Source organism: Tribolium castaneum, chromosome 6, assembly GCF_031307605.1.
Source record: "Tribolium castaneum strain GA2 chromosome 6, icTriCast1.1, whole genome shotgun sequence".
NCBI classification, from domain to species: domain Eukaryota; kingdom Metazoa; phylum Arthropoda; class Insecta; order Coleoptera; family Tenebrionidae; genus Tribolium; species Tribolium castaneum.
Window position 1 is genome coordinate 10,646,364 of NC_087399.1, and position 24,620 is coordinate 10,670,983.

Consider the following 24,620-nt stretch of genomic DNA (forward strand, 5'->3'; position numbering starts at 1 on the left):
TCTGGATGGCGGCCAGAAAATTGATGAAAATATCGGCAAGCTCTTATTACATCAACTGCCGACAAAAGTTGCTCTTTACTTGTCTCTTCATGACCACAGCTCACTACTAACAGTTATCTACATTACACGTGCGGTAGATATAATTTAACAGCATGAAGTTTTAATATAAAATACCTGATGCACTTCTTCGATTCTTCGATTAAATCAATTTTCAATTTGCCAATGTTAATTCACGAGGAGGCAGCGCGAGTGAGTTAACGGAGGGAGTCTATAATGCAGTTTTATTTTGAAATATTCTAACATTTTTCTTTGTTTGCGCTGTCGCCTCGACAAATGTTATTAAAATCCGTTGCAGTGAGAAATGTGAAATTTCCTGTATGCACAAGTCGGCTGATATGGGAAATGCGGTAAAAGCTGGCACCTGGGTCGTTGTGTAAGCAACCGCGCCATCTATTAGCGGTATAATGAAAATTCTCGCCAACTCTGAATCGTTTTATTGTGTAAGTAATAACACAGCTGAAGGACGGCCGTCCCCGTGGAAATCATATAAGCCGGGGAAAAACAAGTGAACGCCAACGGCGGCATAAATCACGCCCACTCCAAATGAGATCTCACCGCCGCACCTCTCCGGACGCGTCGTCGACAAATGGCACTTACGTGCTCGACGAGAAGTTGGCTGTGCCGCTGTGACGTAATTAATATTAAGTGACCGAAATCGTGGTGGGCCGCGTAAATCGAATTTTTGTTCTGTTATGGCGGACAAAGATGGTGCCAGCCGACCAAAATGGACGCTTATTGAAATTTTGGTCATAAGTGCTTAAATCTTGCTAAATGAGCAGTTATAAAAGTTTAAAAGGTTGTAAATCATAAAGATCAGCTAATGTGACAATGTTTCAGCCAGTTATGTGTTTCAGATGAATTGTTTCAATTCTTTATTTCACTTTCTCAGCCTCTAAAATTAAGCGTAATTTGCTCAGACCAAGAAATTTAACCTAACTCTGTCATAAGTTTAAAAAGATTTGTAATCATAGTATCCTCTGTCTTTGAAATTAAGTTGACAGTGTTGACTAATGTGGAGACAAGTCAGGTCAGGTCAAAATTAAATTCACCTTACCAGTAACTTAACCTAATCCTATCATAAGTTCATAGGTTTCTAATTAAAGTTAGTAAAGCGACCTCTGGATTTTGAAATTAAGATGGCGGTGCTGTCTAATGTAGAGACTGCATTTCTTTTCTATGTTTTTTAATGTTGCCAACTTAATTTTAAAATCTCCATTAAGGTCAGGCCAAGCGATAGTTAAGCTCAACTTGCTCAACTCAAGTAATTCAAACTAAATCTATCATAAGTTCAATAAGATTTGTAACCATAGTGACCTATAACTTAAATTAAGTTGGCAACGCTGACTAACATAGAGACTGAAGATATAAAACCAACCAATTTGCATATCTTCCTTCTTTATGTTTTTCAGTGTTGCCAACTTGATTTTAAAGCCTCAAGGTTAGATTAGGTCAGGTCAAACTTATCCTAAGTAAGTTAACCTAATTCTATTTAGAACTTCAAAAATATTTTCAATCAAAGTGACCTTTGGGGTTTGAAATTAAGATGGCAATACAGAGACAGAAGATATAAGAGCAGTCCAGTTTAATTTTTTTGTTTTCTATGTTTCTTAGTGTTACCAACCTAATTCCAAACTCTCAGGTTAGGTCAAGGTAAAATTAAAACCAATTTGCTCATCTCAAGTAATTTAACGTAATACCACCATACTGGTTCAATTAATTTTCTAATCAAAGTGACCTGTGACTTTCAAATTAAGTTGGCAGCACTGAATAATGTGGAGACAGAGGATATAAGGCCAGACAATTTTCATATCTTCCTTCTCTATGCTTTTCAATGTTGCCAACTCAATTTAAAAATAAATTAACTTCAACTTGCTCAGCCTAAGTAATTTAACACACTCATATCATAAGGTCAATAAGATGTCTAACCAAAGTCCATAAGTCAATTTTAATATCTCTCCTCTCTATGTTTTTCCATGTTGCCAACTTAATTCCACAGTCTTAGTCAAATAATTTCCTAGAGAACAATTTATATTTTTTTTTGTGTAAGCAAGCGTGTTTTTGAAAGAATTAAAACATTAACACGATTTTATAGCTACCCAGTTGTAATAAAAAGAACTGTTATTAATCATTATTATCGTATTGGTCCAGTTTTATGAGAAATATTTTGGCTGTTTTTATTTTTTCAGTAATTAATTTCTTTTTGTGATTTTGAATCAGCTAAAGCAGTGAGAGCTCGTAGTTAATAGCTGATGCTTGAGCTCCGGGACAATTGTGCAAACTAGAAACGGAAAAAGCGAATTATCTGCTCTACCTACCTACTTAATTAACTTTTTTACATTTGCAAATATTAGATCGCTTACCGTTTTAAATGTTAAAACTTGAAACAAAGATTTCTACGAAAGAGAGATTATTTTTTTTTTACTGTCACAACTCGTACTCGAAGAGTTATAACAAACGATTCCGTTTTTAAAAATGAAAAGTTTTGGTCGAATTACTAATTTTGTGGATATAAGTTTTTTTTTTATAAATAAATCGGTTAATGGCTTACTTGAATTTATTTTGGTTGAAGACACTATTTTAGAACTATTTTTTTAAATACTTAAATTTTTTAGTTCCTTAGGTGAAAACGAAATCAATTTTGAGAAATTAAATCAATTAAACAATTCAATGATTTTTGCTCACAACTAGCGTGCGAATGGATCAGAATGCATTATTTTCGCTGAAAACAAGGATTTGACGTTGCACTAAATTTGCTGAAATATGTAGATTTCCAACGATTCCTTATTTTAGAAGGAGCTCGATCGCTCAGGAATGGCTCAAGTCGCCTTATTGTAGTCGACAATGACGATTTATTTATTTACTTTACTTTTGTTAAAATGAAAGTATTATTATATCCATTGCATGGCATAATTACTGTACACGTTGTTATTTTAACTTCAGTTTTTTTTTTGAACACGATCGAAATCCTTGTGATAAAATTGTAGATTAAAATAAATTTTTGATCGAATTGTATTTTCCCGGCGCCTCCACCATAATTACTCATAAGTACAACTCCTTTTCTACATTGCTGCACACTTTACAGTGATAAAATAGGGCGAAAGTAGCTTATGTACAGTTTCCTGCAACGATGAATGTAATCTCCAAGGATGTGAAAATACCATCAACCTGTCATTAGTTTTGGACAAATTCGAGCAATATTTTATTGATGTTTTTTGGAACCGCGACGGCATAATTATGTAGTTAGAAAGCTTTTAGGCTTTAAGTGACTAACTTATTAAGCTTAAAGGCAAACTTTCCCCTTTCCGAATTTATGGCACCTTTACGAAATGCGTTTACGTGTGGAAATTTCGAGATAATAAATTTAAAGCACAATGCAAACTGCATGTCACTTAGGAGCATTGTAGATAAGTCACGTCCATGTCTTGGGAAAATTTCGCACTTCCACCAAAGTGTTGTTTGATTGAAGTAAATTTATTTAAATGAGTGTACAAGAACTAAGTAGCAACATGTGTTACGTGAGAACAAAAACAAATTATGTTCCAAGTTTGAAACATTAAACTAGTGGCGTTAATTACCGAGAATATAACAACTTTGTTGCATTCGTTCCAGTGTGCAATTTCGTGTTTTATCGCCGAGCCGCAATTGAATCCTCGAGATTTATTCCTTTTAGCGGAAAAAATGATTCGCAAATATACTCCGATTGTCTCGTAATCCCACTGTTGAATATTCAGGCGTTTCAGCTGGAGTTTCCTCGCTTAATCAATAACCAAGAAAATTAACTGCAAAATTTCAAATAAAACAGTTTGAAGGATGATATCTCCTTTATTTATGAAAGTAAGGAAATTGGGAATTATATCAGCCTGTCCCTCGAGAGGTTTCGGAAATTTCGACCAAATTTTCGGGCCCACCTCCCTGAATTTACGGAGGCCCCTCGAGATGCATTAAAATACAATATTGCTGCTCCGAATGCTTCAAACATAACTTTTCTCCAAGTTTAGAAACCTTTGTGAGAACGCACTGATCCCCAGGTTTATTATTTCGACTGCCTTTGCTGTTTTATCTTCTATTTCAAATTTTATTTTATTTTAGATAATCACCACTGATAAAAAACTGACAGTACTAGAGAATACAACATAACACGCATAAAATTACAAAGTCGATTGACTTTAAATTTTAGATTAAAAAGACAGATGGTATTTGCTTTCCCAACGGCTACCAATATGGCGTAATAGATTTTTTTTTAAATACTCGTATGTATGCTGGTTGTTAGGGAGCGGCTTAGCAATATTTTGTATGTGAATTTGTCATGATCAAACGAGTTAAAAACCCTTACATCATTTTCCCAAAATGTGCGTACTTTCTTCAGAAATTGTTATTAATACCCCTGTTGAGAAATTCTTAAAAATTGTGGCTAACAAGTTTATTTGTGCAGGAGGTCCGAATCCCGGTCCTGGCAAAAAAAAATTTGCTTTTTTCATAAAATTTAATAACAAAACACAAATTGAAATAGAAGAACAACGTAGTGAACCCAGGAGTTAATTTACTTCTGCTGTTTTGTCAATAATATTAAAATTTGCGCAAATTTTTATAATTCTAGTTCAGCGGTTCTCAAAATTTGGGACGATTTTTTGGGAGAACTATGCATTTTGGATTTATATAAATTTGCTTAATCGATTTGTCTTGCCATTCTCTATCTACCTTTAATCTTTTTTACCTTTTACCTTTTTGTTATACCATTCCCTAACACGCTGTATATTTTGTCATTAGAATTTTCGTGAATTTTCAGTACCCACAGTGACTTTTTTGTCGCTTATACGAATGACTTTTGCTTTAGAACACAAAGAACTAAAACAAAAAAAAATTTGACTATTTTTTGGAAAAGATATTTCTCGCGTTAGTTTCAATGCAGTATTTAAAAAAACATTTTTTGCACCTCGAATGGAAATAACGTCCATTCTTGAACGCAAAAGTAGCATGTTATATTCTATAGTATATAAACATGTGTTTTGGATTTTTTCAAAATATGTATTTCAATAGCAAATCTTTTTTGCGAATCATCCGTCAATTTTTTCTGATTTTTGCAGAATACAAAGCTTTGTTTCCAAAATAAGTGAACCAACAACTTCTTGGAACTTTAAAAACTTCTTTGGTTTTCTCAGTATATTTTTTCATTGACTCATTTCTAGACGACTTATTTTTTTGGCGAATCATTCATAGAATTTTTTTCAATTTAACAGAAACAAAGCTTATCCAAAGGCCCTTAGATTGCAAAAAATAGTGAAGCGACAATTACCTCTAGGGGTGGATTTTACAACCGTCAGATAAACCCAGGATAAGTTATTTCTAATGGTTATAATTGTTATAATGTATTTTTTAAAATTTATCCCCAGGATAAAGTTATCTGACGATTGTAAAATCCGCCCTTACGGCTTAAATAAATAAAAAAAAATTGAAGATATTTTGACACTGACTCGTTTACAGAAAAATTATTTTTTCGCGAATCATCCGTACATTTTTATGATTTTTGTAGAAAATAAAGCTTAGTCAAAGGACTTTTGTCTGTAGAACCGACGATCGCTACTTAGGCCCTTTATAAATTTTTAGGTTTTTTCAAAATATTGTGCCATTGCTTCACTTTTATAGGAATAATTATTTTTTGGTGAAAGGACTTTCGATTGTAAAAAATAGTTAACAGCGGCGAGCATATTTTCTTAAAAGAGATTATGTTTCATGGGCATAAGTAACACTCGAAAGTATTAAATATTTTCTAAGGATGTTTTAACAGCCAAAAGATCCTTCTATTAGTTCCATTGACTTGAGGCGGATATTTTTCAAAAATAAGAAGTAGACTACTATTAGAGGCGAACTAGTTTATTAATAATTTTTGGAAGTCAAAATGGTTTAATCACTGTCACGACAAAACTTCAATGGTGAATTTTTAGAAACAAATTTTAGTGTTTTAGTTTAGTAAATTATTTCGCAATGATTTTTTAACAGTTAATAATTCTTATAAAAAAAACAAGTAAAGTAGTGATTGCTTCCTAACAATGTTTTAGCCGTCAAAGGTCCTTCTAATTATCTGTTTTTAATAAAAAGTAAAAGTGATTCATGAAATAACACCATAAAGATAAAAATCATTTCTACCCCTGGAATTTTTCTGAAAGAGATAATGCCTTAGGCCCGAACTATTTTCTTGCAAGTTTTGTCCAATTAAAAAAAATAATTTCCATTGATTATTTCCTTTATAAAATTTTTATTCTCTCAGAGAAAAACATTTTTGCCTACACTATAAGTTTTAAAATTCATAAAAAATTTAAAGAAAAGAATCATCTTTCGTGCTGATTTTTACTGATTTTTTGAATTTCAAACGATCTTTATAATGACTTTATTTTTTGACAGAGTTGGAAAAATCGATTACCGAAATCACGCTATAGGAAAATAAATAGAAAAAAAATACAAAATAAATTTCGAAATATTTAGTTTTTCTCGAAAATAAAAGCTAGTTGTTGTTTCATTACAATTTCTTCGTAGCTGAAAAAAATTCCATTGGCATTTTTCCTTTTAAAATGCTCAAAATCGATAGTAAAACCATACTAAATTAATTAATTAAGTAGTTACTTAATAGTTTTTTTATAAACTAAAGTAGTTTGTTTATTAGTAATATTTAAAGCAGGAACGAGCGTTAACGAGTGAGTGCCTCTAATAGTTGAGATTATTAATTGCCCATAATCAAACTAGTTGACTGCAAACTATTGTACTCTGGTGGCAAAATTTGAAATTAAGTCTAAGCCAAAACCAAATTCAACTTTTTCAACAAACGGGCCGCCAGAATCCACGTAATCACTTTAATGGACCGTTACATTTATTACATTTGATGACTAGTAAGAAGGTATATGATAAATTAATTGTAAAGCCCTACAAAGCAGGAATCAAATTTTTAAACGTTAAAGTAATAAACAAGTTATGCTATGAAAGTTGAAGACGATAGGTTTAGTACTGACATTAACAAATCGTCAACGAAAAAATGATTTGTATGTGTATTCAAAGTTCGTCTTATCGTTGTGTTGTATTAATTACCTGCTCAGTATATCCATTCTTCATGATTCATTTTTCACCCCCTTCCTCGAATCCTTAACAATGCTTCTGTTAATTGGACTCATATTACCTTCCGTATCTAAATAAAGGTCAGTTCACAGCAAAATCTCTCTTGTTGATTAAAACGCCCGCCACGTTCCGAACTTAGTTCGTTAGGAAGAAAAAGTAATTTTCGCGTGTAAGTCAGAATAACGAAAGAGCAGCGAGCAGAAGGCGGTGTAGCGCCGCTTCAATAAAAGAATTTCATTTCGGATCATTGCCGTAAACTTGTAATAAACCCTCATAAATATTACTCAATTTGAAACGTTTCCGGGTCCGGTCCGTGCACAACTCCAAAGTTGTAATTTCATCCCGAGGGAGAGAGAGAACTCCACCGCACAGTTGCATCTAATTATTTTAATTACACTGTTAACAAAGCAAAGCAGACAAACACTTGGCTTTAATTAAAAGAAATCTAATAGAGGTGAGTGCGTGAGTAATTTATTCCGGGGAAATGAAACTCCGGCAGGGACGTATTTTAATTTATTATCGGACAAACAAAATAAATACAAAAACTACTACATCAAGCGGAGGAAAATGAGGAGAAGGGGCTAGAAGGCAGCTTATTAGCATACAAATTAATTTCGTACCTACTTGTATTACTTTAGAAAAACACAACACATAGAAAATGGCAAGAAGTTGTGTTAAAAGGCTATTCTCAGCTGTGCAGTTAGTGACAGACTACCACCAAATACTCACCAAGGAAACACTCAAAGGATTTTCAAACTTTATTAAAAAATATCAACACATAAAATTATGTTAACGTTACAAAATCATCCCCAAATCCTCTGATAATAAAACGCACCAATCATATAGAATAGCCCTGTAACACAGAAAATTAATTACGATTATTACCACCGGCAATCTGCTTGGTTATAGCGTCTTTGAGCAAGTTCGTACCATATTTCTTCAAAGCGCTTGTAAGCGAATCGACGAAACCGCCGGAAGAAGCTCCACTATTCTGTCCGTATCTGTTCTGTCCATAAGGGTTGTAACCCCCTTGGTAATTATTCGGGTACTGGCCGTTGTAGTTATAGTTAGGGTAACCGTTTTGTTGTGGATACCCTCCTCGGTAACCCCCTTGCTGGTTGTTATACCCGTTGTAACCCGGGTAGGGTTGTTGGGGGTAGGTTTGTTGGGGGTAACCCTGTGGGTACGGTTTGGCCTGGCCAGGGTAACCCGAACCGATTTGACCGCCTTGGTAACCTTGACCGGGAGGTCCTTGGTACCCGATGTTGGGTCGAGGGGTTGTTTCACCACGGGGAAGGTTGGGGTAGATGTTTCCAGAGGGTTGGTCGGCGCTTTTTAGCTCGGTGGTGTCATACCCGACACGGCCCACTGTCATTTTTTAATAAAGAATTATAATAATTACAATAATAATATTCAACAATTAATTAATAACAGCAACAACAAAATAAAAAAAAAATTTGTTGAGGTATTATTTTATTTAGGAGCAATTTAGGAGTATTATTGAGACATCTTCTGACAATATTACAGGTTATTACAAAAACGATTTCTAAATTTTAAGAATTAATCTTGAATTTCATTTTAGATGTTCGAGATTTAAGTTTAAGTGTTTTTGATAGTTAACACTCCAATTGCAGCAAATAATAATTATTGATACAATTTTGACTTTTTAATAACTACGTATTTCTTATATTTGGATATCTTTGTGGCATAATTTTCCTGAATGATGTGTATTTGGAAAGTAGGAAAAAAACATTGAAAAAAAATTGTTTATTGTACAAAAGAGAAAAGCATTCAACTAGTTAATTAATCTTCAGATTAAACTAATAATGTTGTAAATTTGGTGATGTAAAATTATCTGAAAAAATCACTGCCAACCTCTAACACTTTTAACACTAAAATCAGTCAGCTCCACCATTACCATTTACCATTACTTTTTCAATCGTTGAACATTTTAATTTCAGGATTTTCTTGTAAAATGTAACTTGATTCGTTACTAGTTAATTTTTCCACAACTCCAGGAATATTTTTTTCGACAATTTTTGACTTTATTCATCATTTTGTTTACCAGGTTCAAGTAAAAAATGTCTAATCTTGTTTTAAGTTACCTCCTAAAATTTAGATGTAACGTAAGCCGTTTTCCAATTGATTTGATTCCAAGAATTTGGTGCTGTTGCAAGGGCTCGAAAATTTTCAGAATTAAAAGACAGTACAACTTTAACAGAATAACAATTAAACATTTGTTATTAAAATATTTTTTTCTCTTTTAGACTGTCATATTAGAATGCACACAAATAAGCAACATTTTACTGTATTTCAAATTGTGTGACAATAGGTTCTAGTGGTAATGGAACATCAGAAAGTGCTTTAAATGTTCGAAAAATAAAAATAAAAACATTAGCATTTGAAAAAAATTAAAAAAATTCTGTTTAAGATTAGTTTTTTAAGATATGTAAAACATATTAGGACAAATCAATTTCGGATTTTATCAAAAACAAAAACAGTGTCAAATATTAACATTTTTAACAAAGCACAGTTTCCAGGAAAGGTTTTAAAAATGCGGGTTAAAGGAAAGTTTCCAAAGATTTTGCTAATTTAGAAACAAGGGCAATGTCTGGTCTGTTGACATACCAATAGAATTTATAATGGTTATTTTCTAGAAAAATGAATGGGGATCATATTAATAATAAGATAATTTGGTCTAAATCAAATACGAATTAAAAACTAACTCATAATGAAAAATAATTATAATTGCTCTATTTTTTTAAACTTACCAAAGGCTTTTCTTTTCTTTAAAAAGATTTAGAACACCTCGCCTTTTATTTTCTTTAGACAAAGAAAACCTCACAGTAAATGATTTTCAATGTTTTTTTTTTAATAATTGAATAGTCTTGTAATTTTCATGTTAAAGTTATTAATGTCAGGATTTGTTTGTTAAATAATACCAAACGAATATAATAAAACGGGGGAAACAACAGTAAAATTAATAGTCTTTATGAATTTTTTTGAATCTATTTATGTTTTAACAGATTCTTTACATCTCACGATAAAATTGTCAAGTAGTTTAATAAACTACGAAATGATTGTTTCACTGTTAACTGCTGGGATTTTTTATTTTTTTACTCCAAATAGTGACATATACCAATATCGAAAGAACATTTTTTGTTAATTTAAACAAGAAATTGAGTTGTTTTTTCGGTGCAGCAAAAATCTAATATCATCCATATTGTACATTACATAACTCAACTCTTTTATTATTTTTTATACTGAAACCTTAATCAGACAAATTCATCAGAACGCTAAACAAAACCTTAAAGGACTGAGCGAACCTTAAAAATGATGCTTTTTATTAAATTGATTATGTTTTTGAACTTTTGTCTTTAAGAGTTAAATTTCATATTGTTGTGCAATGAATGGAATATAAAAACTACGCACAAATGAATAGGGATATTGTGATTAATTTAACTGTTGGTTAAAACTTAGATTTTATTTTATTTAAATAATACTAAGTATCAAAGCATTACAAATGAATGCGTTCTGCAACCACTAAGAAAAAGTATAATGAATAATTTATACGTGTATATGTATAAAATAATAATTTATACACATTTGCGTAACTTAATTTAGAAAAATTAGCAAATATATTTAAACTATGTTTTCTTGCTTGTTCCAGCTGATAATCTATCAGAATAGCTGTTCTCTATAACCAAATGATACTTTGATACAACTTTTTTGTTTTTCGTTGATTACTTAATTATATTATTGTCCAAATAGCAACTATTAATTAGTCAGATGTATGAAATCATTATATTATAAATTGCTTAAAGACAAGTAATACTAAATATTTATAATAACATGCATTTTTAGTATCTGAATCATGTGGTTTTAAATATTTGTGATCCCATGAGTTAGGAATTCTGGAAAATGTAGGTTTTCAATAAAAGTGTTATTAAATTGCCATAAAAGTAGTAAACGTAACACAAGTATAGTTTTCCAGCAGAATGAATATGAATATAATCAATTCTACGAACTTTACAATCATGAGATTTATCTGATCTAACTAAAATAATTTGTGATTCTAGAAAATGGCATCACATTCTTTGTTGAAATTTTTGCTAAACCATATGAAGATAACAAGTTAAAATCTTTTTTCTCAGACCAGTTGTTTTTACAAAATCAAATTAAATAAAAATTGTGCTCTTAATTATTATTAATTATACCTTTGCTGTGATCGTCGACACATTTAGGGGTGGCGCCGTCCATTCTGCATACTTTCGTGGGCGGACAGACGTAGCTTTTACACGTCGGAGGGCCAGCATTGTCCATTTTCTTACAAGTGGGGTAACTGCAAATGTTTGAGTTGGGTTAAACGGAATAGTTGTAAGTTTGGTGACTTACGATCCACATTCATTTTGTCTTTGGTAATAAGAACAAGGGTCAGTTTCCATTACGCATACTTCGTTGGTGAGACAACCGATGTCTTTACACGTGCGTCCATATTCTGGAACAGATTGTAATTTTTCTTAAATCATCACGGCGTCGTCGTTCGCATTGTTGGAAATGTTGCCAATAATGAAAAATGACAGTCTGCTTCGTTCGTTACAAGTGATGAGACATAAAACGATACTCATCTCAATTTCATTTGATGAGTCCTTCTCCCGAGTTTCCAAGTACGAAACGCTTTTTTTGTTATTTTTTTTAATATAATTCCAGATAATTATTTTTGATGAAACTTGAAGCTGTACAAGTTTATTTAAAAAGCTAATCTAATTAAAGTTTTACAAATAAAAAATGCAGACGTAAATACAAAAAATGCTTTGGCTAAATGAATGGAGAATTTGGTGGATCAATAAGTACACAGAAAAAAAGTTTTAAGAAGATTAGTACACATAAATAAAAGTCTTGAAGATAGGGTCCTTAAATACTAAAACGAAATTCAGATCAGCATTTGCAGCTCTCGCGTATCAGTTTGCAAACCGATTAAGAGTTATATTAGCTATAAATATAAAGCGCTAGAAAAATCACATGTTGTGATAGATGCTACCAAAAAAGTAATCAATAGAAGTGCCTTTTCCTAAACACACAACAAAAGTGTTACTTCAAGTATTTTTAAACAAGCATCCAAAACAAAAACAAAAATAAACAGAATATATAATTAGTTTTTATTAGTTACTTACCTTACCTTACAATCTTTGGTATCATGTTTTTTTAAGTATATTTTTAAAATCTTAGATTGTACAGTCACGATCAAAAAGAATGACACCCCTAAATCTTTTCGATGTGATACAGTTGATGTGTATCTTTGACTAGAATATAAACTAGCTAAATATTGTGTAAAATAGTTGAACAGTTTGAAAAACTAACCTGTTTGTTGAAATTAATGAGATAAAAGATTTTATTCGGAGTTTTGCTATCCAGACTGTTTAATAGAGGTGTCATTCTTTTTGAACATCACTGTACTTCCCATTTTCTATAACACTTTCTTGATCTATTCCCTGTTACCGAATACATTGCAGTGACTTACATGATTTTTGACGTATGATAAGTTTGTATCTGAATATTAGTTTATTATCATCTTAGCAGAAATTTTTCTTTTAACATTTTAAAACAAATACAAGAAATAAACTAGAACCTTTACTTTTAAATTTAGGTAAGTTACAAGGATTTTAATAATGAAAATTAAAGATAAATCCTTCTTAAATGTATGTCAACAATATGTTCTTAATACAGTTTCAAGGGTACATATCATGAAATATTAAACTATACTTGATTTATTTTTATAAGTACAAAACTGCAATAACAGTGTGTAAAGAGTGCTAAGGTGAGTCTTTTTATCATGAATATTATTAATTAATTATAAATTAATATGGAAACCAATCAACAAATCCTAAAACTAAAAACATTTGATATTCATTTCTTCTTCAATCGCAAGGTAATGTTATTAGTGACTTCTTACAGTATAGAATTCATAAATTAAAGGAAGTAGAACCAAGGGCCGGTTTAGAGACAGCAAATAAACAATTAATTCGCGGTTAAAAGTTAATGCGAGATCACACTTGGTCAAGTGATCAGTAAATCTTGATTAAAACAGTGCATGTTTTCTTAGTTTTAACAGATATTTGTAAATAAAAATTGCTTTAGTAAAAAAATTCAAAGATTTTAATAAATCTCTCCGCAAAATCGATTAATAGCTTTCGGGTTAAAAAACCTTAACTCAAAAACTAATCGTTGTGCAGCATTTAAACTTATTGTATCGCTTACAGCGCGAGATTCTGCCTCTAGCCTAGTATATTTCAAACGTTTTTACCACTACAAACACTAAAAATATTCATTTTTCTTCGAAGTCGACCCACTAATGTTTTGTTCTGTCTGTGTTAGAGGCTAAACCGTTATTCATTATATTTTCTATTTTTTATTGCCATTAATTCGATTTGAACCAAGTTTAAATTTTGACGCGCTGATTACGAAGGTGCTGCTTCTTTGTCCTTCCTTTAGTTTCGCCGTAATCGATGTTTGAAAAGTGAAAAATGTAAAAATTACACTATTTTAAATGCGTTTGTATTTTTACAGTCCAGTAACTAAGCACATTACCTTTTTTATTTCACATAAAATATTGTTTTCAAGTTTTTATAAGACTTCTTGAATTTTATCTTTGGGCGACTAAAACTACAACTTAAGAAATTCGATTTATTTTAATTTTAATTTATGTTGTCTCACTTAAAAGAAAATCTTAAATAATAAACAGTAGCAACTTTTGTAATTTACTACTACCGTTAGTTTATTCTAAAATCTTTAGAAATGTTTAATTTTTAAAAGGGTTTCAGCATTGCTACTTCTAAACACTCATTTCCAGACGTTCCTCGCTTTGGTCGTTGTGTTTTGTTCATTTAGACCAACACTTGCAGAGGAAAATTGTCATAAAATTATGCACTCATTAGCAATTAGGACTGCTATCATTTTCTAAAGTCAACTTAATTAGCGGTTAGTTTTAATCTCTGAAAAACTACTATCATTAACATTTTATTGAACATTTCGAGTTTCTTGAACTTGCGAACTGTTTACATGTGTATGTAAATTAAACACTGTAAATAAATAAGTATAAATAACGTAAAAAATGTTAATTAGATTGACCACTACTAGTTTAAACTTTTAGCAAGTAGTTTGAAAAATAAATGTAGCTTGAGTTAGCAACATTGGTATACAGACACAGAATTTTTTACTGTTTGGTAATTTGGGGACCTCCATAATTAACTCTTTTTCCATTTTAAACACCAAGGTCGAATGTGAATACGATGACATAATGATGGTATTTTTGTTGATCGAGACAGTGGCGTATCATGAAGGAGGGCAATTTTGTACTCCATTTATTTCGCAACTTTCAACACGCAAAGTTGTCTTTTTGTATGAAACCAAATCGTTAAGTAAATAGTGTATACTTACTTGAATAAGATTCTCCTAATTCCAGGCACGCGAGCATGAATGCACATACGAGCCACGACTTCATCTTGAAGAGCCTGTAAAAAAGAAGAAAAGAATAATACGTGAAAACACTAGATTCAAATCCGTCCCATTTTAATGGCGCTTTGTTACCGAACAAAAGTTCGCCTTGAAAACAAAGACTGATCCGAATTAAATTGCTCATTATTCGAGTTTAAAAGCCTCGTTCTGGAGTGGAAAGAGGGCGTTGTTGTTGTCTGATTTACGGTGTTGCCAACACAGAGGCTCGACTTTACTAGTAATAACGCGGCTTTATGCCGGATCGGGACGACGCTGCATGCGACGAATTATTTACATTTTATGCTTATAATAAATTTGATAGGATTGTAGCCGGAGCCGTTAAATTTTATGACTTTACATGCATCAATACCGGAGATGTTGTGTTACACACGTCGCTCGATACAAGCGTTTAAAAGCGCGAATAAAATTTTATAAAGTGTTTACGTCGAGCACTAACCCGATTTTCTTACACTCGAGTGTCTACTCGAACGCGAGAAGTGGCTTTGGAATTGATAAGTTATGGCTTTTTCGATTCCGAATGGTGGATGCGCCATCATGATGAATTAAACAAAAGGGTGGATCGTAAATGGAACAACTTACTTTATTTTTATTTACTGGAAGGACTGAAATAAACGCGTACGTACTCGGCTGAAATATGGAAATCTTATGGAAGCCAAAATGCACAAAATGTAAATCAAACGTCTGAGACTACAGACAAATACTTTTACATATTTGAAATGTATAGTTGAATCCAATACTTTTTAATAGTATATTGGTGTAAAAAACATTTCATTATATTGGATTGTACAGGAAATATGGACTTATTTCAACCAGCAAGTCTAAGTACAACTGTTTAATTATCACTTGGCTGCATGTTTTAGAAGCCATCGAAAGTGCAACAAAGCAGAACAAATTATCTTACGTTATCTTAAACCAAGAGTTGAACCTATTGTACAAAGTATGATTTACAGCGTTTCGGTAGTTACACTTTAAGGGCAAAATAATGAGAAAACAAAATGTTTAATAAAATAAGAGAAATTCTACTAAAATGTTACTTAATAAAATAATAGCCAAACCATAGGACTTTTATACGAACAGTGTTTAGTTTTACCTTGCGATTTTATCTAGTTATCCATGACAGTGAAACTGAATTGCGCAAATAATTTCAGTACCGCTTTATCTGTCAGTATGTCCATAATGTTTACCGAAGAACATAAAAAAATTATATTGGAATTTTATTTTCGTAATGGACGGGTTAACGAAACTGTCAAAACTAGATCAAAATTTTAGAAAATGGCATGATAATATCTTTAAAATTGTTGAGTTCTCTTCGTTCAAATCGTTCCATAATTGTGTGATTTATAAAAGTGGTAAATACAGCATCATTTTAAAAACCGAAAGTTTGATAAAAATTAACCTAGAACGTAAAAATGCAATGAAATTATAGCTGCATTATTAAAACTTGCACTGGGATACAAAAATAGTGCAAACTTAAGCCCGTTTTGTCAATTTTTTGGACTTGAAATCCTAAATTCAGAAAAAATAAAAAAAATATTTTTTTTTGGAAATTTGAACAAAATGTAGAATTTGGGGCCAAATGTATTTCCGAGCTTATTTCCTCAATATTTTTTAATTTTGGGGTTAAGTGAAAATTTTTTAAAAAATTATTTTCAATTTCCTACGTTTTACAGTCAGTTTAATATCAAGAGTTCTATTACAAACAAGCTATGTTTGAGTTCTCTTGATCATTTCGTTCAAGTGGGTCCATCATTGTTTGATTTATAAGTTAACTTCTTTAATCACCATAAAAAACTCAAAAGTTGGTAAAACTGAAGCCACCACGGATTAAAAAAACTAAAATTATTTTTGGCTGGATTATTACACTATGATGCATAAATGGTACAATTTTGAGCCACTACTAAGGTGGCTCAGAGTTTTTTAGGGTTTATTGTAACTTCAAAAAAATTATATAATTTGCACAAAATTTTAAGATTGGGGGCTTCAAGGACCAGGCAATTAATTTTGCAGGTTACTTTTTACTTCTTTCTTAGACCAAAAGTGATTTAAAATTTGTTGAGTTAGGTAACAAATTTTGAAAAAATGGTTTTTAGTCCTTTTTTTCTATTAGTTCCTATTTAAAGTTAGTTTAATCTCTAGATTCATACTAAAAAGCTAATTTTCAAATTTTCTTTAAAATTAGTTATTAACCTTAGCACCTTGGCAAGGAAATTTAAGGCTGTATTATTAAAGCTTGTACTTCAAAACACACATGGTGCAAACGATTTACTAAGGTCTTTGTGTCGACTTTTCTTGATCTTCAATTTGGAAATTCGATGTAAATCAGAAAAAATATTTTTTCGAGTAATTTGAGCAAAATTTACGATTTTAAGTTTTGAAAACTTGGAAAATCCATTTCTGATTTACTTTTGAAATATTTAAGGTACAAAGAGTCCAAAATATAACACTTTGAAAAATTTTCCATTTTAGAGTTTAGTAATAAGTAATAACAAATTTTGAAAAAAAATTTGAGTCCATATGATTTCAATGTCAGATTTATGTCAAGAATCATCATATTACAAAGATTATTTTAGACTTCGAGAAATTTTTGAATTTTGGAATTTAGGAAGTAACACATTTTGAAAATAATATTTTCCAGTTTCTATGTTTTCAACGTCAGATTTATGTCTAGAATCATATACAAACATTATTTTCAGTCCCTTGTAGGATTTTCGTTCAAATCGGTTCGTAATCGTTTCATTTATAATGAAAGTGTTAAACTTTGGCATCTTAACAAGAACTCAAAATTTAGATAAAATTACGTCGCAGCGTAATAAAAAAATAAACTTATGGCCGGTTTATTAAAACTTGCACTAGGACACGGAAAGCGTTTTGACTTCGTCACTTAGGCTGTCGTGTAATTTTGTTATTCCAAATTCGAAATCCTAAAGAAAGAGTTTCTGAATTTTGGAGCTTAGCAAATTTTGAAAAAAAAAAAAAAAATTCCAGTTTCTACGTTTTTAAAGTTTTTAAAAGTTATGTTGATGTCTAGAATCCTTTTATAAAAGTTATTTTCGAGCTCTCGTGAAACATTTGTTCATATGTTCATAAGAACCCAAAATTAAAAATAAACAAAATGAAACAATAAAATAAATTTGTGAATGAATTGTTAATTTGAAGAGAGATATTTTTTGTGTAATTCGCGCAAAATTTTAAACTTGGGGCTTCGAAGTCCTACCAAATCAATTTCTGACCTTAATTTTTAAAAATAGAATACTTGAATTGGAAATTTTGGTAAGTTTATTTTCCAGATCCTATGTTTTCAAAGTTGGTTAAATACGTAGAAACTTATCAAAAATGCAATTGTTTGACGGTTTATGTGCAATAACAAATTGGAATAACTTTCCTTTATTTTCTGCAACGTAAATCCTCGATGCAACTACATAAAGCAGGAAACACTTATTAAGAGTGTTAGCAGTTTCCTCTCGCACGTATGTGGGTTAAGAGCGACGTAAATAAAACGCAAAATGTTTAGACACACAGAGGTGCAAACAGACTAAACATCAAACGTGGCCACTAACAAGCATATAAAACCATAATTAATTCGTTCGGTTAAGTGTTTTTAGCCCTGAAAAAGCTGCGGTGCCGCTTTATGAACACTTGAGGTTGGATTTGTAAAACAATCGTTTCATTAAAAGATTCGAAATGACTTGTTTCTATTAGCTTTCGGACGAGTTTCCAACTTCCGAATGTTCAAACTTGGAGGTATCATTAGTCACGTTGATGTCTTCTGCCACAATAAAACTAAAATTAAAACTAGATTTATCTCTTTATCATCGTTCCTATTGCGGAAACGTGATTAATAAAGGAGCTTTCTTGTCTTGTTGCATGTTGTGTTAAGACCTTTTGTAGATGAATATTTAAGTCCGATCCCAGCGGTCATAATATTCCGGTCATATCTCCCACTTTGCCCAATTACCGATTCTAATAAGAGAAAATTAGATTTGGTCCCTTTGCCACATCTAACAAGAATCAATGATCGGCTGAGGTCCTCCTTGCCTCCCCAGCTTTTGGTCCATTCCCTCCACAATCAACAATCGCTTTATATCAAATCCGCCGTCTTTACTCGAAAACTCTTTCCACCCTCCTTAACCCGTTTACAAGAGGTCATTTGACACTAAGTGGAACTCACTTCTGGCCAAATCAATATTAACAAAGCAACGATCTGAAAATTCGCCGTCAACATCTGAAGCAATAAACGTTGGAATTAGGAGGATTTGTGGTGTTAAATTAGTTCGAAAAATTAGCCGTCATGCATACTCTCGACACATGCGACGTGTCGTTTGATTTCTAGATTGATTGGGTGATTAAACCGGCACTAAAGCAAACATCAAAAGTTAATTATTTTAAACGGTTGCGTTAATTACGGAGATTAAACGCTTGATGGAGTATTAAGTGTGGATTCGAAGGACGCCAGAACGCATCTGGCAGTGTACACAAGACTTAGCCGCTTTTTTGCGATACAATATGTGATTGCCCTTAAATCCCGGAACCCGGAGCTCTCCTGAACAATAAATTATTTGTAGGTCCGCGCGACTGCAATTACGACGTCTGCGCTTCTGTTATCCGTTTCGGTAATTTTATTACTGACAACAACGAGGAATGAGTCGATGACGACGTGTTATTATCCAAACAATACCGAAATGGAGAAAACAAAGACACAATTCCATTTTTAAATTAAACTCAAAGGTTGCGCCTCTCTGGTAAAACCAGGATTTTCAAGCAAAATAATGTTTTCATTTTTTTATTTTTCTAGATGAGGAATAATGGAAAGGTGTTTTGCTTGGATGTATGTGTCGGTTTCCCTTTTGGCGGTTTTTAGCACGACGCTTGTTATTTTTACGGAATTTTATCGAGAAATGTTCAACACAAAGCGTCACAATGTTAGAGGTTAAAGATGTTAGTTGGAATTTGTTTCGTCAAATTAAACAGAAATGATGAAGGCGCAGGTTTCGTTATTTTTCTCAAAAAGCAGAAAAATTTAATGAATCGCTGGAACTTCGTCGTGTTTTCGTTCAATTTAGAGAAATTTTATACATTCATGCGAAAAACATTTCGTGAAATAATCGATAAGAAAAACACGAGTGGTAAGGAACAAAGACTAAGTTTAGTGTTTATTTACGTTCAAGAAGTCAAAGAGTGCGCTTATCATCCGCAAATCAGTAGTTCAGGTCATCAAAAACTCATTTACTATCGCAATTACTGCTAAATTTCTTCCGACAAATATCCAACTGGTATGTAAACACATAGGTAATACCTTTGTAGATGTGTATCTAGGCTCAAAATGAAATTAAAAAATGTAACACAGTCCGAATTAAACTACAGCTAGTGTCATTTATATCAAATTAAATTAAATTAAAATCCCATCAAATTTATTTGAAATTTGAAGTTTGGAAAAGTTTAATATCTTGTTTTAAATTTTTGAATTTTGAAGCTGAGAAAAAAATATAAAAAAAACTTTACAAAGTTGGTCTTGAAGCATATTATAAAGCTCATTTTCAAAATTTCGTTTAAATCAGTCCATAATTGGTTTATAAAAATGTTAAATTTCGGAGCAAAACATGAACCCAAAGGTTTGTAAAAATAAAACCAAAATGGAACATCAAAATCAATTTGTGGTTGAATTAATAAAACATGCACGAACCATACCATGCAATTTTTTAAAATTTTGATCTAGTTATCCATGACAGTTACCTCAGCAGGGAAATGTATTGCGTAAATAACTTCAGCATCGCTTTATCTGTCAATATGTCCTAAATGTTCAAAGAAGTCAAAAAAAAAAAACGTAAAAAATTTATGTTGGAGCTTTATTTCCGTAATAAACATTGGGATAACTCGAAAGATTTTTTTTGTGTAATTATCGACAATTTGGAATCTGGGGCTTAAAAAATATTCACATCCATTTCCAGCCTTTTTTTTTGAATATCCAGAGTGAAAATAATGCAACATTTAAGTTTTTGTTTTTTTTCCGAGTAGAAACTTAAAAAAAATCAGTTCGCATGTTTTTAAACTCGTCTGATATCTAGAAATATTTAAAAAGCTCATTTTGAAAATCTCTTGAAAATTTCATTCAAATCAGTCCATAAATGTTTAATTTATAAAAGTGTTAGGGCTTATTCCAAACCTGGTAGCGAACTGACATTGTCAAAAATGACTGAATTTTGGCATTAAACATATGTTTACTATTCAGAAGTAAAATTACCGTTGGGGGCGCCACTGAGCTAGGTCGAAAACAGTAACCATAAATGGCAGGAAAATGTTTATTCGGACATTTTGAGCGTTGTACGAATTTTGGGGCTTCACAATTATTACATTGCCTATGCGGAATGATTATTGCATCTTTGATGCAAGAAACTTATGTTGACAAATGAGAGATGACGAGGAAAACACGAATAACGAATGACTGTTTGGTTCACTTTCTTTATTGGAAAATTATTACAAAGACATTGAAAAGCCTACCTTTTGGCATAATTTACGTTGAAATGTATCAGCAGTTGTTAATCTTTATTGTAGTTTTGTAGATTTACCGCAGCATTTCATGATTTTTTCAGTGGAAAATTCTAACCTAAAATTCATAACACTTCACTAATTTATTGGTTTCTTGAGCCAAACTTTGTGTTCGCTGTGATTCATTACTTATAATCTTTAATTAGACAACTGTTTGATAACACTTTGTAATCAAAATTTAAATATTTTTCACTTTTTATCCACTTTCAAGTTCCAACAATAAACACTTTATACCACGAAAAACTACAGAACCAAAGTCAACGCTAGTATTTACCACCACGTACTTTTAAAGTAATTCTTTCTATTGTAAGTAGTTAACACTATACACACAAAATTGTTGAACAATTCATTAAATGTCAGTTAAATTTGGCATTACGAAAATGTCTTTACTGTTTTCGACATAGTTCAAAAGTCATCACCAGAGGGCGTCTAGTTAATTTTATTTCCAAATTAAAAAACATTCCCAAAGGCGTCGTAATAAAATGTTGGTCAAGCCCACTTTAAAAAGTTATAATAAAATATGTAAAATGAAAAAGAATGAACAATTTATTAATAATAATAGTAACATTTGTCTACAAAATTTACAATGTTAAAATGACAAATAAGTAAATTTTGGAGAAAAATATGCACGCCCATGTATTTCATTATCTTAACCAAGTGGGTGCATTTCAAGAGTCTTTTATGTCACTGTCAGTTCGCCACCAGCTATGGAACAACCTCTATCCTCGTAATAACCACAACAAGGACACATTTAGGCCACTCAGTATGACATAAAGTTCTTCTCTCAAAAAACATTTTTAAAATCCTAGTGATATTGATCTTTTATTCAAAGCCATTTGTTTAAGTGACTGAAATTTTATTCCAATAAATTAAAGATGTTCCAACAGAAATAATTTCTGATGAAATTTAATTACTGAAACTTTAAGAGAAAAGCCTTTAAAAGCTGTGTTTGCTATTTCTTATTTATATATTTATATTATTGGATTAATAAATTTATTTTCTCAAAAGTCGGCTAAAAAAATAAAATTACTAATTTTTATAAATCATGCTATCAATGACAGGTTCGTAGTTGTGCATGAATCACCTTGTATGTCTTTAATAAATATTTGCAACATGCCTAATGACTTGTCAGATTGATGAGTTGATTCGATACGAATTCAGAAATGTTATTGAGTTTTATTTAGTATTTGTCTGAACGCAAAAGCCACAAGGGATTAAAAGTCTGCAAAAACCTGATCAGAGAGCGCATCGACAAGCGTACAGAAGTTACAAAACAAAAACTGCACATGTAATTACACTAACTACAAAGTTTTGTGTATAGCCTGCATTTCAAAAACTGTTGTTTTTATTCCTGAAGCTCACTCTAAAAAATGGTTATGCAAAATTGAGTGGATAGTGGCTAAGCTCTTACAAAGCATTCCTAATTATCAAGTTAAAAAGATATTCCTGTTAAACCACAGATAATCCAAGTTTAATTTCAAAATCATTAAATCAAAGCGAACCTGCTTTGCTAATTAGTGCTCAGAAAAGACTAATTTGCTGAAGTATCTAGCCACAGTCAACTATTGCAAATAAAAGAAAATTCAAACATTCAAAGGACCTGAATCAATAAACTGGCTCCCAATTAAAAGAATTATTGAAAGTTTTTCAGGGTCGTAAAGATAGTTTGTTATTGAGTTTAATCCTAATTGGATTTCTGCCATCTTTTGATTTAATTCTAACAATTAATTAAGTTAAGCATCAATAAAGTTGTTATGATACTTATTATTCTTATCAGACGCTATTTTTGCAATTTAACAGCATCGTCCTTCTGGTAGTTCAGGGTTAGTTTTATTTGCCACACCATAAATTTTAACTCGAAGCAAAGTAATCAGCAACAAAATAATTTTCAAAGAATTTGCCTGAAAATTGAGTCATGTTTACATATTCACATAAAATGTAACATTTTCTCTGATTCATACTTTAGGTACGTAATTTAATTATGGCTTTTCTAAGAGTAATTTTTGTTATGTATTTTCCATTTATAAGGCGCCGTGTAAACAAAATTTGGCAATTATCACTATTTATTATTCATATAATAATTCAGTCAAGAATGTTGGTTTAACGGCTATTTAGCGTTTCTTACTTAGAGTGTAATAGCAAATTACATATACCCACTACAATAAGCAAGCACTTGCACACTCTACTTAACTTCTTCAACTACTCTCAATCGAGTTAAATTCAATGAAGCATCCGCGATAACATATCGAAGAAGTGATAAAAGCGGGAAACTTTTCAAACTGTAATGAAGTGCCAAGACGAAAGTGAATCTCAGTCGAAAACATATCACACAAACAGAACCGATTATTTTTAGATGTAAATGTAATAAAAATTCCCCATTAACATACTTTAGTACCTACACAATTAATCAAAAAACCAAGGACACATGCACCAACCGGTTCGTCCAATTTTCTTGAAGAAATCTTAAATCCGTGTTCATCTATCTAACATTGATTTTCTCGAAATAAACATGACGACTTTGACACAGTTGCGATAACCTTAGTTCTCTAAATCCTTGGCAATACACTGTGAAGTCACACGGGCCGATGTACTAGACACCTACCTGGTCAATTGTTTTTCGTTTATCACGTTGTCACAACTGTCAACAAAAATGTGGTGCACTGCTGTCTACCACTACAAAGAATCAACTGAGAACAACCTTTGATTTCTGCCAACGATTTAGCTTGACGTCATTAAAACCATGGTCGCACTACTTTCGCGGCGCAGATTGCTTTGCGGCGCCCAAGGCTCTATTTCCGGACCCATGCTTAGGAGTTCGATGGCATTTAAGGAAGAACTTGTAAAATGTTTACATTCTTCACTAAACCCAAAAAGTTTTAATTCAATTTATCTACTAATATTCTGTGGCGCACATTCGAAGGCGGTTAAGGCGACCCCCGAGAACTATCAAAATGATGTGTTCATACTGTTATACATATCTCACAAAATAGACCACGGAGCAGAACCAAACAAAAAGCAAAATGATTAAAAATCAATTCTCTACAAAACTGCACATTTTATATTTACTTAGTATTGAATTTTTTGGTATGCTGATCTGAGACTTGGGTGCCAAACGCAAGATACTGCAAAGATCGAAAAAAATACACCATTCATGCACAACATTATTGTAAATGTGCATGCAAAAATTGTACCCGATACTAGCAATGGCAAGGAAAAAACAACCTTTACAAATTTTTTTTTTGAGAACGTGATTTTTTTTTAAATTACCGCTTTCAAAATTTATTTGCCAGTTGGAGGCGCCACAATGGCTTTCGTTTGATAATTGTTGTTAATTTTCGATATGTATAAAAGTAAAAAAAGTGTAAAAACACATTTTTTATCATTTTGACAGTTCTCGG

General features: G+C 31.7%; 1 protein-coding gene across 4 annotated transcripts; it reads right to left on the reverse strand.

The window, feature by feature from the left end:
* Positions 1-7,662: 7,662 nt before the first annotated feature.
* On the reverse strand, positions 7,663-23,980 carry LOC661561 (annexin A7). Of its 4 annotated transcripts, XM_967712.5 has the most exons (6): positions 23,825-23,980; positions 14,602-14,675; positions 11,560-11,662; positions 11,382-11,506; positions 8,095-8,532; positions 7,663-8,017 (listed from the first exon to the last, which is right to left on the reverse strand). In XM_967712.5, the coding sequence occupies exons 2-6, from the start codon at positions 14,663-14,665 to the stop codon at positions 7,968-7,970; spliced, it is 780 nt and encodes a 259-aa protein (XP_972805.1). In that variant the 5' UTR covers positions 14,666-14,675; positions 23,825-23,980; the 3' UTR covers positions 7,663-7,967. The 4 variants fall into 4 exon arrangements, with proteins under 4 accessions (XP_972805.1, XP_008196164.1, XP_008196165.1 ...); XM_008197942.3 differs by having other exon boundaries at positions 7,663-8,532; XM_008197943.3 differs by lacking the exon at positions 23,825-23,980 and adding an exon at positions 23,348-23,489 and having other exon boundaries at positions 7,663-8,532.
* Positions 23,981-24,620: the final 640 nt, after the last annotated feature.